Source organism: Ornithorhynchus anatinus, chromosome 9 (genome assembly GCF_004115215.2).
Source record: "Ornithorhynchus anatinus isolate Pmale09 chromosome 9, mOrnAna1.pri.v4, whole genome shotgun sequence".
Lineage (NCBI taxonomy): Eukaryota > Metazoa > Chordata > Mammalia > Monotremata > Ornithorhynchidae > Ornithorhynchus > Ornithorhynchus anatinus.
This window is the reverse complement of record NC_041736.1, coordinates 33,921,318-33,939,055: the sequence shown is the minus strand read 5'-3', so window position 1 is coordinate 33,939,055 and position 17,738 is coordinate 33,921,318. Positions and strand designations below refer to the sequence as shown.

Below are 17,738 nucleotides of genomic sequence, written 5' to 3'. Positions count from 1 at the left end.
AGGTAGATACAAACTAATCAGGTTGGACAAAGTCCACATCTCAAGTGGGACTCACAATCTTAATCCCTATTTTACAGATGTAAGCTCATCCTCTATACTGCAAGCTTGCTGTGGACTGGGAATGTGCTTACCAATTATGTTATATTGTTCTCTTGCAAGCTTTTAGTACAATGTTCTGCACACAGTAAGCACTCAATCAATGCGATTGATTGATGAGGTAACTAAGGCACGGAGAAGTCAAGTGACTTGTCTAAGACTGCACAGCAAACAAATCCTCTGGACTGAAAGCTCGCTGTAGGAAGGGAATAGGTCTGTAATGTTGTTTCGCATTCTGCCAAGCACTTGGTACAGTGTTCTGCGCTCAGTAAGCCGCTCAGTAAATAAGATTAATTGATTCAAGTGGCAGAGCCAGGATTAGAATCCAGGCCTATGCTCTATCCACTAGGCCACTATGGTTCTCGAGTTCCTAAATTTCCTCCATTTCCCTCAAATATTGGAAGGCTGGGAGGCCTGGCTTTCCTAGTGGCTTCCCTCCTTCTCAAATGTGGTGTATTTTGAAGGTCTGCTAAGGAGTTCACTGTCTGTCTGGAAAGGGCATTGAGAGCCTTGGGGCTTCTGGTGCCTAATAAAGCATTCAGTATTCTGCCAATGATGGATGCCAATGAGGAACTAAATGATGTTTCCCATCATTATGGGCAGGGAATGCATTCACTAATTCTGTTATATGGTACTCACCCAAGTGCTTAGTACAGTGCTCTGCACACAGTAAGGGCTCAATAAATGCCATTCATTGACTGATCCAGACAGTGATTTTAAGTTTGGGACTGGCTATAGCTAATTTTTAAGTCATCACTATCTTGTCTTATGCTTTCGAGTCATCTCCGACCCCTAGCGCCACTACGGACACATCTCCCTAGAACCTCCCACCTCCATCTGCAATCATTCTGGTAGTATTTCCTGGTAAAAAAATATGCGAGGGGTTTACCACCACCTCCTTCTGTGCAGTAAACTTGAATTACCCTCTTGACTCTCTCTCTTGCAGCTGTTGCCCAGCACAGGTGAATTTTGACATGTAGCAGGATTGCCTTCCACTCACTAGCCACTGCCCAAGCTAGGAATGGAATGGATAGGCCTCTGCTTGACTCTCCCTCCCGTAGTCAAGACTGGTAGAGTACTGGAAACTCTCCAGGTACGACCCTGAGAGGGGTCATCACTACCACTCCATTGCTACGGAGGTTGATCTAGAGATGTCTATTTTTTTTTTTTTAGTACTTTCTGTATTTTTTTCTTCCACTCCTGGCCTTCTGTTCATAAACTATTCCACCTTTCCACTATTCCTTTCCCCCAGCTAGGTAATCCTAAATCCCAAATCTAAAATCTTGAACACTGACCCAGGCCCAGTGTGGGCGAGATGGGAAATGTAAATCAGGGGGCCAGATCGCTCAAGGCACAGCCCAAGTGACAGGCAGTCACCTGACTCCCAACCAAGTCACAGAAGCAGTTGGGAAGATTTGTAGTGTTCTGGGGGGAGAAAATGAGAACACGTGTCAAATCATGGTTAATAGATTAACTGCTGAGGAGAGGAGGAGGTTAGAACTGCAGTGTGTGAGGCATTTCCATTCTGTAATTGCTCTGAACCACAAGTCTGATTTTTGGACACCAGTCAGCATCTCCTCCCTTCCAGTTTGACCTGTTTGGCCTGTGAGTTGAGATGGATTTATCTCTCAGTCAGCTTGAGGCAAGGAGCCGTCTCAACTGGCCACCCTTCCAACACAGGACTCGACAAGTGAGGGCCCAGTCAGCTGAAGCTTTGCACTCTAGGCCACCTCCCAGTTGCTCGCCATTTGCCACCCGGGCTTGCCTAGAACTATACAGACATCCAGTCTGCCTTAGAGGTGAACTTGTCAAGACTCCAGTCTCTCTCGCTGCTTCTCCTCCCTGGAGCGGAGAATGCTCAACTTATAATGCTCAACTTATTGCCGGACAGCAATTCGTGGACGGGAACAGCTGCTGTCTCAGAGAAATGAGCAGATCACCAGAGACTACAGGGGAAAGAAGAGAGGGGAAGGAAGGGCACGAGATAGAAGATGGGAGAGAAAGAGAGGAAGGCCACCTGTAACAACATACTTCCAAGCTCAAGACTGGGCCTAGGAGCAGCTTATTTGAGAAGACGAATACTGGGTGTAGGGTAGACCATCTCTTACAAGTTCTTTCCTTCAACTAGCTACAGTGCTCGCTGTAGACAATGCTAAATAAATACCACTGATTGACTGATTCGGCACCTACGCCAAGCTATTACAAGTAAATCTTCAATAGTAAAAGAAAATGGTCCTGGGACGTTTTCACTCTGTCTAGCCAAAGATACAAATCCCAGGCCTTCTCCTGGCCAAAAAAAACAGATGGGAAATTTCATAAGATTTCACTGGACTGAAGCCCGAAACTCTCACCCAGTCATTGCCGTTATAGTCCGGAAGAACAACACGTTTGGATTCGTGAGCCCTTCCCGAAACAAACGTCTCTTTATTCACATGCTTGGCTGAGGGGAGGGGTTGTTTCATGAGCTGTCTAAACTCTCCTAGGTGGGAAAGGGGCCAGGCTAGACCCCCAGCTACCCCTTGGACATGAAATCCCAAAGTTTGCGACTTTGTGGTATGTGCAATTCCTTCCCTCCCCTCTGGCTTCTCACCAGCTTTGCCTCAGGGGGGTGGATGGTTTTCCGACAGGAGTTTGCAGGGCTGGATAAATGGTTCCAGATGGCTTGGAACAATCTCTGGCAGTTCAGGCTCCCTCCACCTCCACATCCCTGCTGGCACTTCTAACACTGCCCCGTGTCCCAGCAGGGATTTTCCACTTTCGGAGGGGTGTACTGGGCTCTTAGGGAAAGCTACCCCTGCAGCGAGCCCAGCAACAAGCTCGTCCTGCCAGTTCCTTGATGGAGAGGGACCCACAGCTGGGAGGGGGAGGAGGAGAGACACCCCCACGGTTACAGAGTTTGACTGCCAGGAGAGCAACTGAAAGAAATTCCTCCACTCCCTTCTGCTTCCCATAGCCTGTGCAAGAGGGGTTTTAAAGTAGGGTTTTCCAACTCACCTAGGGAAGTGAAACAGTGGGGAAAAGCATAACTCGGTGTTGGAAAAAAATGTGTTCCAAAACTTGACTGGATTTTCCTTCCTCTAGAAGAAAGGGAGGGCCAGTCTAGCCAGGATTTGTTCATCCAAAAGCCACGTGTGGTGAGCTAACTGCTTTGGGTGGGGCCATCGCTCTAGCTACTGGAACCCTGCAGTTCCCTTGACGATGACGACTGAGAGAAAGCATCTTTGAACAACGAATGTTAAATACTTAAAAGGCAGAACTATGTGAACTTCTCTGAACTGCAGTCTCATGGAAAGCACATCTCTGGGATCTCAGTACAAAAATGCAAACCATTCAAAGCGGGAAGCGAATAACAATTTGACCTCCCATCATCATTCAGAGCATGGTGCAAAAAAAAAATCCAAAGGGTTGGACCTCCTCACTGTGCCTCGTTCCTGCCTGTTCCACCGTCGGCCCCTGGCCCACGTCCTACCTCTGACCTGGAATGCCCTCCCTCCTATCTGCCAAACTCTCTTTTCCTCTTCAAAGCCCTACTGAGAGCTCACCTCCTCCAGGAGGCCTTCCCAGACTGAGCCCTCCCTTTCCCTCCGCTCCTCCTCATTGCCCCCATTCCCTCCCTCTGCTTTATCCCCTTCCCCTCCAACCCCCTCTACTCTACCCCCTTCCCCTCCCCACAGCACTTGTATATATTTGTACATATTTATTGCTCTATTTTATTAATGATGTGCATTTATCTTTGGCTCTATCGATCTATTTTGATGGTAGTGATGCCTGTCTGTTTTGTTTTGTTGTCTGTCTCCTCCTTCTAGACTGTGAGCCTGTTGTTGGGAAGGGATTGTCTCTATCTGTTGCCCAATTGTACTTTCCAAATGCTTAGTACAGTGCTCTGCACACAGTAAGCACCCAATAAATACGATTGAATGAATGGATATTTAAAAAAAACTCAAAAATCCACTACAAAATTTTTTTTAAAGGCAAAGCTCTTTTCCAATATACCAGTTTTAGCTGTAGCTGGGATCATCCATTTACACTGCAACCTGAAAACATTAGACTTTGGAAAAATCTTGGCCCCCTGACCCCAGATCTTTATGACACTGGATTCTGCAATGTTCCTGTTGCTGCCACACTATTTTCTATGACTGTCCACACTGTGATTCTGCCAACTTTGGTCTGGCTTCACTATTTTAGTTTAATTTCTCACCTCTTGAAGAATATACACTCTAGATGCATTCTTGGACTAACTCCTTCCCATCTGATTATGTCAGCCCACTAACGACTCCTAGCACTCATGTGCATCTCTATTTATTCGATTGATTTATTCATTTTTGCTCTCATTACATTTCATCCACTGTATCTATGGTTTTGCTCAATTGCATGCATAAAATTTGTGCCCACCTCTCTTCTCCATTAAACCACAGTTTCCTGAGAGCAAGTTTCCATGTTTTTTATTGCTACTGGATGCTCCCCAATAATAATAATGATGATGATAATAATAATTGTGTTACTTGTTAAGCACTTACTATATGCCAGGCACTGTACTAAGCGCTACAGGGATACCGGAAATTGGATTGGACACAGTCCCTGTCTCACATCGGGCTCACAGTCTCAATCCCCACTTTACAGAAGAGGTAACTGAGGCACAGAGAAGTGAAGTGACTTGCCCGAGGTCACACAGCAGACATTTGGCAGAACTGAGATTAGAACAGTGGCAGAGCTGGAATTAGAATCCATGTGCTTCTGACTCTCAGGCCTGTGCTCTTTCCATTAGGCCATGTTGCTTTTCAAGTGCCTGTTGAGTGGGGACCAGTATGGTATTTTGCATATATGACTCTGCACATAATAGGCCTTCAATGGAACGTTCTGCACAAAGTAGGTGCGTAGTACCGTGCTGGACACATAGTAGGCATTCAACAAATACTGATGATGATGATGTTGAAGACAACAGCATCCTAATCTGAAGACTGGACCCAAAAGATTCAGTGAAAGGCAGCAAGAGTCATTATCTCCACCGAGAAAACTTTGAGACACCAGAGATACGGTGGGCCATTAAACATTTCTTGAGGCAATAGAGACTCTCAAGAGAAGAATGATCGTCCAAAGATTAGAGATTTAGAAACACTCTGCAGGTGAGGGTCGAGGACAGAATTACCCCTCTGCTCTGCTTGCCATTTCTCACGATCCTTGGGTCTGATTCCTCTTCCCCTTAAACCTTGTTGAAAATGAACACCCACAGGGTCACAAAATCCTGCCAGGGCTAGGTGGATGGAGACATGTTGGCAGGGAGTGTGGCTGATGGTACAAGTGCTTTGCGTTAATCTCCCTGGAGAGGCCTGGGGAAGAAATCTGAAAATTTTTATCAGCCAGTGATATTTATGGAGTGCTTTACTGTGTATGGATCACTGTACTAAGTGCATGGAAATGTACGATGTTATAGAGTTAATAGATATGATCCCTTCCCACAAAGAGTTTATGGTCTACAAGGGGTGGCCAACACTGAAATAAATCATTCAATCTGTCACCAAATCCTATTGGTTTAACCTTCACAACATCATTAAAATCATCTCTTTCCTCTCCATCCAAACAGCTACCACATTCATCCAAGCACTTATCCAATCCTGCCTTGATTACTGCATTAGCTTCCTTGTTGACTTCCCTATCTCCTATCTCGCCCCACTTTAGCCCATACTTCACTCTGCTGCCCAGATCCTTTTCCTACAAAACAGTTCAATCCATAATTCCTCACTCAAGAACCTCCAGTAGTCGCCCATCCACCTCTGCATCAAACAGAAACCCATTTCCATCGGCTTTAAAGCACTCAAGAAACTTGCTCTCTATCTTACCTCTCTGATTTTCTTCTATATCCAGCCCACACACTTTGCTCTTCTAATGCCAAGCTATTCACTGTACCTTGATCTCATCTATCTCATCACCAACCCCTTGCCCACATTCTGTCTCTGGCCTGGAACTCCCTCCCTCTTCATATCCGACAGCCATTCACTCTCCCCATCTATAAAGCCTTATTCAAAATACGTCTCCTCCAAGAGGCCTTCCCCAACTAAGCCTTCATTTCCTCTCCTCCCACTTCCTTCTGTCACCCTAGACATTAAGATTTGCAGCCTTTAAGCACTTGATATTTGCCCAACAGCTATTAAGTTCATATCCTTACATTCTGTAGTCGATCAATCAATTGAATTTACTGAGCTGTGTGTAGAGCATTGCACTGAGTGCTTAGGAGAGTACAATATAGCAGAGTTGGTAGACCTGTTCTATGTCCACGACAAGTTTATAGTCTAGAGGGCAAGACAGACATTAAAAGACAGATATCAAGGTACAGTGAGAAAGTTAGTATTATAGGAATGAAGTGTGCAGGCTGGGTTGTAGTAGATCAGTGAGGTAAGGTAAACTTCCCTTTCCACAATGAGCTAAGAGATGAATCTTCTTTCCTGTCTCAGAGACACAACTCACACACCCTAGGTCTGAAAAATACACTTCCTAATAACAAACCATAGAGAGTCAACATATAGGAAAGGTCGGCCTGAATTCTCCAAGCATTTCTAGACCATCTCTGAGATGGAAATTCTGTGAGGTCCTACAGACTTCCAAATTCATTACTTACACTTTCTGGCAGAGGCTGGAAGGGAGCTTTGAGCATCAGATACTGGCCTGCAGGGTCCAGAAAGACCCTGATGGTCTCTGTGTTTTTTATTTTCAAGGCGAGAAAGATCCATTTCATTCAGTTCCTGTCAAACTGGCCAGAAGTTCTTCACTGATTCAGAGAAAGAATGCTTAATAAGAGTCACCTATTGGCTCTCCATTTGAGCCAGCAGTCAAAAAAGCTGTTTTCAAGTTTTAAGCTGCCATGTGAACATCAAATGGTGCTTCGTGATTCTTAATCAATCTGCAGTCCACCTCAAATTACTGATTAGGCAGAAACAAACAAACCGTGGTCCAAGAACATCTTCTGCCACCAGACTTAGATCGCTCCCAGTGACCTTTTTAAAGGCCCTCCCATTCAAAATTCATTGGCACTCCTTGGCCAGTCTAATACCTAATTTCTGCAAATGGAATCACATATCCCTTACCTTCATAGGCTCTGTACTTCTCCTCCCTTGGAGAGTTGGAGCACATACTGTAGGTGATAATACGAAGAGAGAAGAGAAGCATTGTGACCTAGTGGAGAGAGCCAGGGCTTGGGAGCCAGAAGGACCTGGGTTCTAATTCTGACTCTGCCACTCTGCTGTGGGACCTTGGACGTCACTTAACTTTTCTGTGCCTCAGTTACCTCAACTGTAAAATGGGGATTAAGACTGTGAGCCCCGTGTAGGACAGGGACTGTGTCCAACCCAATTTACTCGTATCTAACCACAGTGCTTAGTTCAAATGCCAGAATAAGCATTTAACAAATACCATAATTATTATTATCATCTTGATTATTATGCTGGTGGGGAACTACAGAGAACTGGCTTCTGGAATCAGACATTCTTAGGAGGGAAAAAGAGCCTGTCCTACCAGCCAACCAACACAGATTTTTCTCTGAGCCCTGTAACTGATAATGCAAACTGCATGATTACATCAGAGTTTAGCATGTCTCCACCACATACAGAAAAACAGCACTTTATATGAAAGGACATACTTCATTGGAGAGGAGAGGCCAGTCACAATGCCATCCTGAAATAAAATCCATTCGTCCCCGGGTTAGTAAGTAAATTCAAATATGGAGTTGGAAAGCAAGCAAAGGATTCGCTTAATCCCATTTCTAGAACAGTCCAGGTTCAGCGTCTGCTCCGGAGAATATACTGCAAGGCAAAAGGGGCAGCTGTATTAATTTGCTGATGATTGGGAGAAAAATGAAAGTTATCCCAGGATATTTTTTTTCCTCCTGCTACGCTAACTTACTAATCCTAGAAGACGTGACCATTGACTTCTTTGCAAGGATATGAAGCATACAAATTGAAAAATCAATGTCATGGAATAAAAAAAAAGATTATCATGCACTGCTCAGAATCAATCAGCTAGAAACAGAGGGGAGGTGGGGGCGGAGGGGGAAGGAACGCAAAGGCAGAGACACAGTGTTAAGGAAATGTAGAGCTACACTTAGACTACAGCCGGGCTGTTTATGCAAAGGAGTACAGTTAATCAAACATGCAGATCAAAGAGGGCTTTGGGTCCCATCGTCTCTTCCAAATTTAGGCTGGGGAGCTCCGCTTCACACTCATCGTTAAATAGCAACATGGCCGTTCTATTCCATTAGCTCTACGTTCCCCGTCACCCACAATGACGGCGGCTTTGGAGAGCCTTCTGCCTCGGGCTTAGGCTTTGGACAGCGGTAATGGGATCCCTTCAACAGGGTGACATGGATTCTGCCCATCTCGTGGCCTGGATTAGGATAATAATTAGCAGGAGTCATTTTAAATTTATAGTCCTTAGGGATGGAGCATTTTCTTCAGCTGACCTAGTGATCGGAAACGTTCGCGTCGTCAGCGTCGGGACGGAACGGGTGGATCTGAGTTTCAGTTTGAGAGCACGTTCAAAGGAGGGGAAAAGAATGGCTACTGGCTCTGTGACAGCAGATTCAAATCTTCAGAAACCTGCAAGAGAGGGGAGGAGAGAAGCGACACAAATGCGCCCTACAAAAGAACAGACCAGATCACAGCTGGGAGGAAGGCAAACCTTTTAATCAGGTCCTTGAAATACAAGCTGCAGGAAGCTAGAACATTTTGGTGGACTTCAAACTCTTTGCCTTCAACAATAATTTTCAGGTCTGTAAACTCTTTCGCTCTGCGTTGCTGGTTCAACTCCTTCAACATTTCTGCAGAACAGAGAAGACAGACAGTACCAGGGTTCCCATTAAGAGTTTTTTTTTTGGTTGATTTTTTTTCTTTTTTTTTTTTTTGGTCAAGAAGTAGAGAAATAGGAATCACTTGCTATTGTTTCTTGGCAAGATTGGCTCAACACTGACAGTCAAAAGAAGTCACAAACATAATGTGTCAAACAAGCAGGAAGCAGGAGGGTCTAAACTCAAAGAACAATCATTTAAAAAAAAAAAGCAGAAACATAAATCCTAAATTTGAAAGGATTAAAAAACAAACAAAAAAATAAAGATTTCAGTACTGACAAATCAGAAACACAGAGAATGCATCATCACAGAAAAGTTAAAAACGTTTGTTATAACAGAACAGAGTAACTACATAAAATTTCTCTCCAAAATGCAAAAGGCTCTGATGTATTTGATACCAAGTAAAACATGGCAGAATGGAGCAGTATGAACTGAAAATGGTTCAAAGGAATGAAACCCATAAGACCCCCAAAACTGCATAAACTAAATCTGTACCTATTAATAGTGTGTAAAAGCTCTCAAAGAACAAAAGACAATCCTGTTAAAAAGGATTATAGCCCACTACCAATTTTTATGCTTGTCGTTGCATCTGTGGCATATGATTTTCAAACAGAGTATTCTCAGGTGATTCAAAATGCACCATAATGGCGTGTTCTACTTTTTCCCTAGATTACCCTCCAAGGATTTGCATTTGCCCCTCGAAAACACCAAGTGCTTTTACATTTTGGGATTAGAGAGCTTCGTTTCCTGGAGGTCAACTTGTACCAGCGCTAACCGGATCATAACGCTGCCAGATTATTTCTGTCCTGCTGTAGCACCTACCTTGTTCAATGTCTCCTGCCCCACGGGCTCCCAGGTGCTTCATGTGAATGTGACTTAAAGTCGTGGAACAAACCCCAAGCAACCTGTGCTCCCCCCGGGTGAGTATGGGGACAGAAGAATAGCGTGTTGGAGAGAACAGAGTGGTGACAGACACCTTTTATCTCCTCCCTTCCCCCCAAATACCCAAAGAGATTCGAGGAGGTGGGAAAGAGAAAGCCAGTGTCTTAGAGGAAGATGCTGCTAAATGAATCCCCCAAATTTAGTTTTTGCTCCTTCTCTACTCTGGTGGTCTTTTTTTAAAACCCCCCACAGTAAGATGAATAAGAACGGCAGTGACCCTAACTCCAACCCCTGTTGTGACCATCTTTTCGTCTAGTCAGCCTCGCTCTCTCCCCCTCTCTTTTCTTAGGAGACCGGCACAGGATGGGAGTGGGGCGGTTGAAAAGGGAAGCTTGAACTGCTAGAAAATGAAGTTGCTTCTCTTCTGGGACACAGAGAAGAAAAACCACAAACAAAAAACCAAGGAACAGCTGTGAGGCCCATTTTTCAGCCCGAAGTAAATAAATGCCACCTTGCACATTTAGATCTATTTAATGGAAACACAGTAGTGTCTGAAAGGCTAATTATGCGACACTGAAATGGGTCAGTGTTCTCCAGAGAGTAAGCAGATCATTAGAGAGGGCACTGAAATAACAGCAAGCTTGTGTCAGATCTATATTGGAGGAAAATAGACCACTTTGTCCTGTGAGGGCCTCACAATTGCTATTTTTAAAGCGTTCACTTTAGCTAAGAAAACACAGCAATAAATCGCTCAGGCAAAAGAAAATCAACATTGCAGAAAAAAAATAAATTCACATCTTCCTCGGAGGAGAAGTTTAGATATTGTCCTGTTTTAATACAGAGCCCCAGAAGATGTCTGGGAAAGGTTAAGCTTTTCCTAATTTTGTTTCATTCCTGCAGGAGTCTGAAACAGTGTTAGAGCTAACACAGGGATTCTTGGGTTTGCCCTCTGAACGTGTGGAGAAGCACAGATTTATGAGGCAAACTTGAGGGAGTCTGTTACCCAAAATGCTGGTCATTTCTACAAACATCCCCTTTCCCACTCCCACCAGGCTTCTTTCTGGCATTTAGGGAAACTGGGACATGCTGCTGAGGAACTGAAAGGGCCATAAGAAACGGCATGGTCTAGTGGAAAGAGCAAGGGCTTGGGAGTCAGAGGATCTGGATTCTAATCCCCGCTCTGCCACTTCTCTTCAGGGTGATCTTGGGAAAACCCCTTATCTTCTCTGTACCTCAGTTCCCTCATCTGAAAAATGGAGTTTAAATACTTGTTGACTCTCTTACTTTGACCGTGAACCTCATGTGGGACCTGCTTATCTTATATCTATCCCAGTGCTTCGAACAGTGTTTGATACATAGTAAGTACTTAAATACCACAATTACTATTGTCATTATTATTGCTCAAAAATTCACTTATTTTAAGCAAACTCTAGAAGCCATGTTATTGGAGAAGAGAGATCAGCAATGTCATAGGCATTCTAGAACCCCAGCAAAGCAGAGGACTAAACTGTAAGTTCCTCGAGGCAAGGACTGTATCTACTAACTTTATCGGACTCTCTCAAACTCTTAGCATGATACTTTCTCTACAGTAACTGCTCAATAAATACCATTGACTGATTGATTGATGAGGTAAGTGAGATAAGGAGAGGTTGAGTGATTTGAGCAAGGTCACCTAGCAGACAAGTGAGTGACTTGAGAAGCAGCATGGCCTAATGGATACAGCACTGGCCTGGGAATCAGAAGGGCCTGGGTTCTAATCCTGACTCTGCCACTTCTCAGCTGAGTGACCTTGGGTAAGTCACTTGTCTTCTCTGTGTCTCAGTTGCCTCATCTGTAAAATGGGGATTAAGACTGTGAGCCCCATATGGGACAGAGACCGCCCAATTTTACTTTGTATCTACCCCAGTGCCTAGAACATAGCTTGGCACATAGTGTGCTTAATAACTACCATCAAAAAAAAAAAAGTCACAGCAGACAAGTGGCAGAACAGGGATTGTAACTCAGGTCCTTTGACTTTCAGGCCCGTGGTATTTCCACTAGGCCACGCTGTTTCTCCCTCAGCTGGGAGTCCCGCCTGCCTGGATCCTTAGAATGATTCCCAGGCCTGACCATAGGCATCCCGGCCACCTGCCTCTGGGGGTTAGCCCTATTATGAAGTTGTTTCCTTTCTTTCTTTTGAGTAGTGGGTAGGGAGATGGTTTGAGTGGATAATCTCCTTTTCTAGGCTGACGACCCGTCCTGTCCCGCAATATCTTCCCCCTCACTCTTAGGAGTCCTTCACAACACAACAGTGTGAGTGTGTGCAGGCTCAAGCATGTAAGAGAGAGACAGAGAGAAAAAGAAAAAGAAAGAGAGAGTATATGAGAGCTATTTGAAGTATGCATGCTGGCTTGGAGAAGACAAAGCAGAAGAAACTTAATAACCAGAACCACTCTCCAGCCAAATTGTCGCACCAAGGCTCATCTTGGCTTTTCCCCTTGGTTTCTAAATCGAAGCTGCGTGGGTGGGCAGCAGATGTTTGTCTTTTCTTGTTGCTGCTGATGTTAGTAGCAAACATCCACTCCTTCTCTGCTACCTCTTGTCCAGGTTAGTCTTCGATTTTTTTCTTTACCTCTCCTTCTGTTCAACCCCACATCCTTACGTATCCTGCTCTCCTTTAACCTTCTGTCCCTGTGCCTCTCCACAATCCCTGTATCAGACCCTAACTCTAAGTCTAACCCTGCTCCCTTCTCCATGGAAAGAGACTGGGCATGGGAGTCTGAGGACCTGGGTTCTAATCCTGGCTCCCACCACTTGACAGCTGTGTAACCTTAGGCACTTCACTGTGCCTCAGTTTCCTCATCTATACAGTCGGGATTCAGTATCTGTTCTCTCTCTCCCTTTGACTGGGAGACCCACGGGGGCCAATGACAGCGTCTGACCTGATTATCTTGTATCTATCCTAGATCATAGTACAGTGCTTGGCACATAGTAAGTGCTCAACAAATATCACTTAAAAGTTTTCCCCCACCAGCCTCACTTTATTTCTACCCTGAGTCTCCTTGCAGTCACTCTTTCCTGTCTGATTTGTTAAAGCGGAGTAACAGTAGTTGACTTCTCCAAGAAATCAGGTACACCAATCCTTCCCTCAGGTATGACTGTCTTTTGGAGTTGCCTGTGCCTTCCCAACTTACAATTCTTTAACCCAGTCCAAGACAGCTAAGTGATACACAGTCCAGGAGCAGCTGCCTTGGCACCATTTCTGAGTTACACAAACAACAATCCAACCTCCTCTAAAAGGTGTGATGTCTTCTGAGTCAACGTGGGGATGGAGAGATAAACTATTCTAGGGCATTCCGCAGCTCCCAACTCTTCAGGATCTCCAAGATCTTTACTAGTTTACTAGAGATATTAAAAGCCAGTGCGATACCAGACTCCCCAAAGAGAAAGGGCCAGAATGAAGATCACACAGATCAGACGACAGATGGGACGGAGATAACTGCTTCCTCCTTCCCAATTATTCCCCAGATAGTGAAATGACTGACCAGGGAAGCAGCATGGCTTAGTGGAAAGAGCACGGGCTTGGCAATCAGAGACAGTAGGTTCACTTTCACCACTTGTCTGCTGTGTGACCTTGGGGAAGTCACTTAACTCTTCTGTGCTTCAGTTACCTCATTTGTAAAATGAATTAAGACTGTGAGCCCCATATGGGACAACCTGATTATCCTCTATCTACCCAGTGCTTAGAACAGTGCTTGGCACATAGTAAGCACTTAACAGATATCATTATCATTATTATTCATACCCGCCCTTTATACACTGATGCTGATAGTTGAGATCCTCTCTGTGAAGCTGAAAAGAGTGATTAACACTCTCTGGAAGTTAAAAACTGCCTTCTAGACTAGAAAATTGTTGTGGGCAGGGAATGTGTCTGCTAATTCTGTTGTATTGTACTCTCCCAAGTGCTTATTACAGTGCTCCATACACAGTAAGCACTCAATAAGTACCACTGATTGACTGTCCTCTACCAAGCTGTTACAATATGTCTTTTGCTGTGCCCATCCCTGTTTTAGAATTTCCTGCTTCTGTTTAAGGAGAGTAACCCCTTTCCTGATGGCCACAAATGTTTCTCTGAACAGTCCACTCCTCTATTCTGTCCTCCTTACTTTCGGCCCACCACGCTGCAGTTGCTTGGAAACACTGCTCTTCTATTCACCTGACATGCATGTCCAGCCAGACTATGTGGGGTTGAGTACTGCCTCCATGCTAGTGTGCAGACTTCATCCAAATGTCACTGGTTCTCTATAAAGGGTTCCATTATCTTGCAAATAACTTTCCACTTCACACTGCAAATGTGTGGTAACCCACACGAGAGCATAGTCCCCTGCTCGGATGAGGACAGACCTGATCTCTGAAGAAAAAATTAATTGACCAGAAAATTCGTATTTCTTTTGAGCTTCAAAAGCAATTGAGTATTTTTGAAAGACTTTTTATTCCTAAAGGAATCTGCTAGAGTAATCTGCTCTTTTAAAAGCACTAGGCTGGTAACTGTAGCTAACTATTTTATATAATAGGATTCAACCAGTCTTTCAGGAAGTGTCTTTATCACCTTGAAACACTCTGAATAGCAATCATGATGTAAGTGTGACAACCAGCACGTGTGCATGATGATGGCATGCATGACCTGGTGCTACTCACGAGAGAGAACAAGGCCCTTGACTCGGGGATCCTTGCCCTATTTTCACCCCAGTTCTGCCTCTGGGTCAGGATGCTGTATAGCAACAACTTAACTCATTGACTTGCTAAAGTTGATTTCACATGAGAGGAGAAGGTCCTGGTTCCATCTAACACCAGGAGCCAAAATAATCAGCAGGATCGTCATGGGTCTGGAAGACCCATGAGTCTGGAAGTCTGGAAGACTCATGATGCACTTGGTGATCCAGCTTGTCAGAGATTGGCTCTTGTCACCTTTTGCTTCTATGTATCAGGGAAAGACAGAATGCCTCAGGTTGTAATTGCACAAGAACTTGTCTTCACTTATGCCTCCTGATTGGCCCAGAATCCTCTGGATTAACAACTGCTGCCTGAAGGTACGCACTCCCCATCTCACCTGGTGGGGCAAGGGTGAAGGAGGGAGGGGATAGATGCAGGGTTGGAAAAGCTTGGAATACTCCTAGTCAGATATGGTACAATCAGCCAGGGTCCCGGGAGAGATCTGAAGGGTGAGGGAGGAGCTCCAGAACCACGAATCCCTTCCGGAGGACAATCACTGCTTACAATAGGTTGGTGCTTAAAGCCTGTTTGCTCTGGGCCAAAGAAAGCATTTTCCCTTGGAAAATCCATTTCAAAAGCCCAAACCAAGCCAATCAGATATCCTGAGCAGATGTGATCTGGGGATTTTTCAAGGCTAGCTAGGGAACCTTCCGCCTGCCCCTCTCTTCCATTGCTGGAAAGTCCTGGAGAGGGTGGCAGAGGGAAAGAAGGGAGAGGAGACAATGGTAACTTTCTGCAGAGTTTCTGCAGAAGAACAGTCCCAATGGGTAGTGTATGACTCAGGTAGGGAGATGACATTGCTGGATTGGCTGACCATGTGGCCTCCCCCAAGTCCAGTGGTGGTACTGGTGACATCCCAAATGGACCTGAAAGCCGAGCCAGACCATTTGCAGCGAGCAGCCCTGTCTGCTAGGGCAGATGAGGCTGCCAAAGGAAAGCCAGGCCCTGGGAACTTTGGAGGGTGAACCAGTACCTCCGAAAGAGAAAGATGTGAGAGGAAGGTGAAGGAATGAGGAAAGGAAAAGAATGTGTTCTTGGGTCAAGATGTAACCAGCAGCCTCGACACCCTGGAGTAGCTCCCGACAACTGCACTCAGATCGTCTTCAGAACAGGAAGGGCCACTGAGCCCTTTATATTGCTTCTGCAAAATGGAAACAAAGAGAAGCAGATGATGTCCTACAGCCTCTTTGAAAGTCCTTCCAAGCCCAAAAAAGGCCTTGTGAGACTCAAACAGCAATCTTTTAGCAACAGGGACGAGCTTATTCTTTTTCCTAGTGCTTAGTACGGTGCTCTGCACACAGTAAGCACTTAATACCTTTGCTACTATTATTATTACTACTCACACATGGTTGGGTGGAATTTTTCTGCTTTCTCAGGCTTGTGCACAAAATATTCAGCTGGCAACTCTCTTCCACCACCAATGTGGCACCTCAAAGCTACTTCCGACTCAGAGGCCTAGGAATTAGAGCCTTTGGTTGGAGATGGTGTGTGAAAATATGTCACTGATATCATGTTTGACACGCTCCCTGGTCCCAGAGGTCTCTGCAGTGTGGAAAGGGCTTTTGAACATCAGAGGCAGATCAAGTGTGAAATAACTGCTACATCTTGGGATTAAGAATAAAGGAGGCACATTTGGATCTCTTTCTTGTTTCCTTCCTCACCTCTAACCCTCTTAACAGAACTCCCTGTCTTCTCCTTTCCACAACTTCCTCTCCCTCTCCTTTAGCAATCAATGAATCACATTTATTGAGCACTTACTGGGTAGAGAGCACCATATAAGTGCCTAGGAGAGTACAGTTCTACAGATTGGTAGACATGTTCTCAGGCTGAAACGAGTTTATAGTCTAGGGGGAGAGACAGACTTTAATATAAATATTCCCACAGCTCATTCCTAGTATTAGGGAGGTAAGACCAAAACTGTGTTAGCTCATGTGGTTCTCTAGTGGAAAAGTGGGTTATGAAAGCATTGATCTAATGCCATGCATATATTGTTTTCCTTCAGGATGCTGCAAGAAATTCCAGAGGAGTGTTTTCCTGTGGAAATGTGTGCTCACAAAACCAGGGACTAGAGGAGATTTGCAGGTTGGGGATATCAGAAGTTGGGGGTGAAAGAACAGTAGCCGTAGCTTGGCTACCACTTTTAATTCTATAGAATGTGTCCAGAAGTTTCATTCTGTGGCCTCTTCTGGTTCTCTGCTCTCTTCCTCCTCCAGGTAACTCACTTCTATTCTTCACTGCCACCGCTGTTCTAAATTTTTGGGAGCTTTGCCAGACAGGCACCAATCCCAGTTGGCAACTGCTGTGAGACAACATTTATCAGAATGTCACCGGGGATATTATGGGTTGCATAATTTCACACAGGAATGACAACTGTTTTGTACCATTTTCCCTAGTCTGGGATCAGCAGCTCATCATCCTCATAAAATGTAAAATCTTTCTGGGGCTGCCGAAACAACAAGTTCTCTGCTGTGAGCTTGTGTTGATAATAATAATAATAATGATAATGGTATTTTCCAAACACTGTAGTAAATACAAAATAATGAAGTCAGACACATGGAGCTTAAAGTCTAAGTGGGAGGAAAAGTAAGTACTGAATCCCTAATATACAGATGAGGAAACTGAGGCACAGAGAAGTTGTGACTTGCCCAAGAATACACAGCAGACAAGCTCTTTCACTGTAAACTCTTTGTGGGCAGGGAATGTACTTACCAACTCCACTGTATTGGACTCTCTCCAAGCACCTAGTACAGTGCTCTGCCCATAGTAAGTGCTCACTAAATACCACTGAAGTGGCAGAGCTGGGATTGCAACTCAGGTCCTTGGCTCCAGACCTATGCTCTTTCCACTAGACCACACTGCCTCTCAATGGCCTTGAGCGCTTCCAAGGTTTGAGTTCCTCTACAGATGCTGCAACTTTGGTGAACAAGACTGCAGAATGTGGGAATCCAGCCCAGAATCTGGAAACACACAAAGACTGTTACGCTGTTGGATTAGGACCAGGTGTCCTGCCATCTGCCACTACTGCCGCTTCCCTCCACCTCCTGATTAAAGGGGGCCGGGGACGTGACCATAGCCACAGCGGCAAGGATAGGGCAGTGAAGAGTGATGCCAGTCCGCCTTGGGGTTTACCAGTTGGCCATCTTTTCATCCAGTCTGGTTGACTCTGTGCAGGAAG

General features: G+C 44.9%; 1 protein-coding gene and 1 non-coding gene across 4 annotated transcripts in view; both read right to left on the bottom strand.

Moving 5' to 3' along the window:
- KLHL29 (kelch like family member 29) overlaps positions 1–17,738 on the bottom strand; it is a 525,589-nt gene that overhangs the window by 73,142 nt on the left and 434,709 nt on the right. For all 3 annotated transcript variants that reach the window (XM_029072272.2, XM_029072273.1, XM_029072271.2), the window contains exon 6: positions 8,764–8,902. In XM_029072272.2, the coding sequence (XP_028928105.1) occupies positions 8,764–8,902 (139 nt within the window). The remainder of the gene's footprint in view (positions 1–8,763; positions 8,903–17,738) is intronic.
- LOC114814461 lies at positions 1,069–1,207 on the bottom strand. The gene has a single exon (XR_003762254.1). It is a non-coding gene; the product is annotated as a small nucleolar RNA SNORA7 (small nucleolar RNA).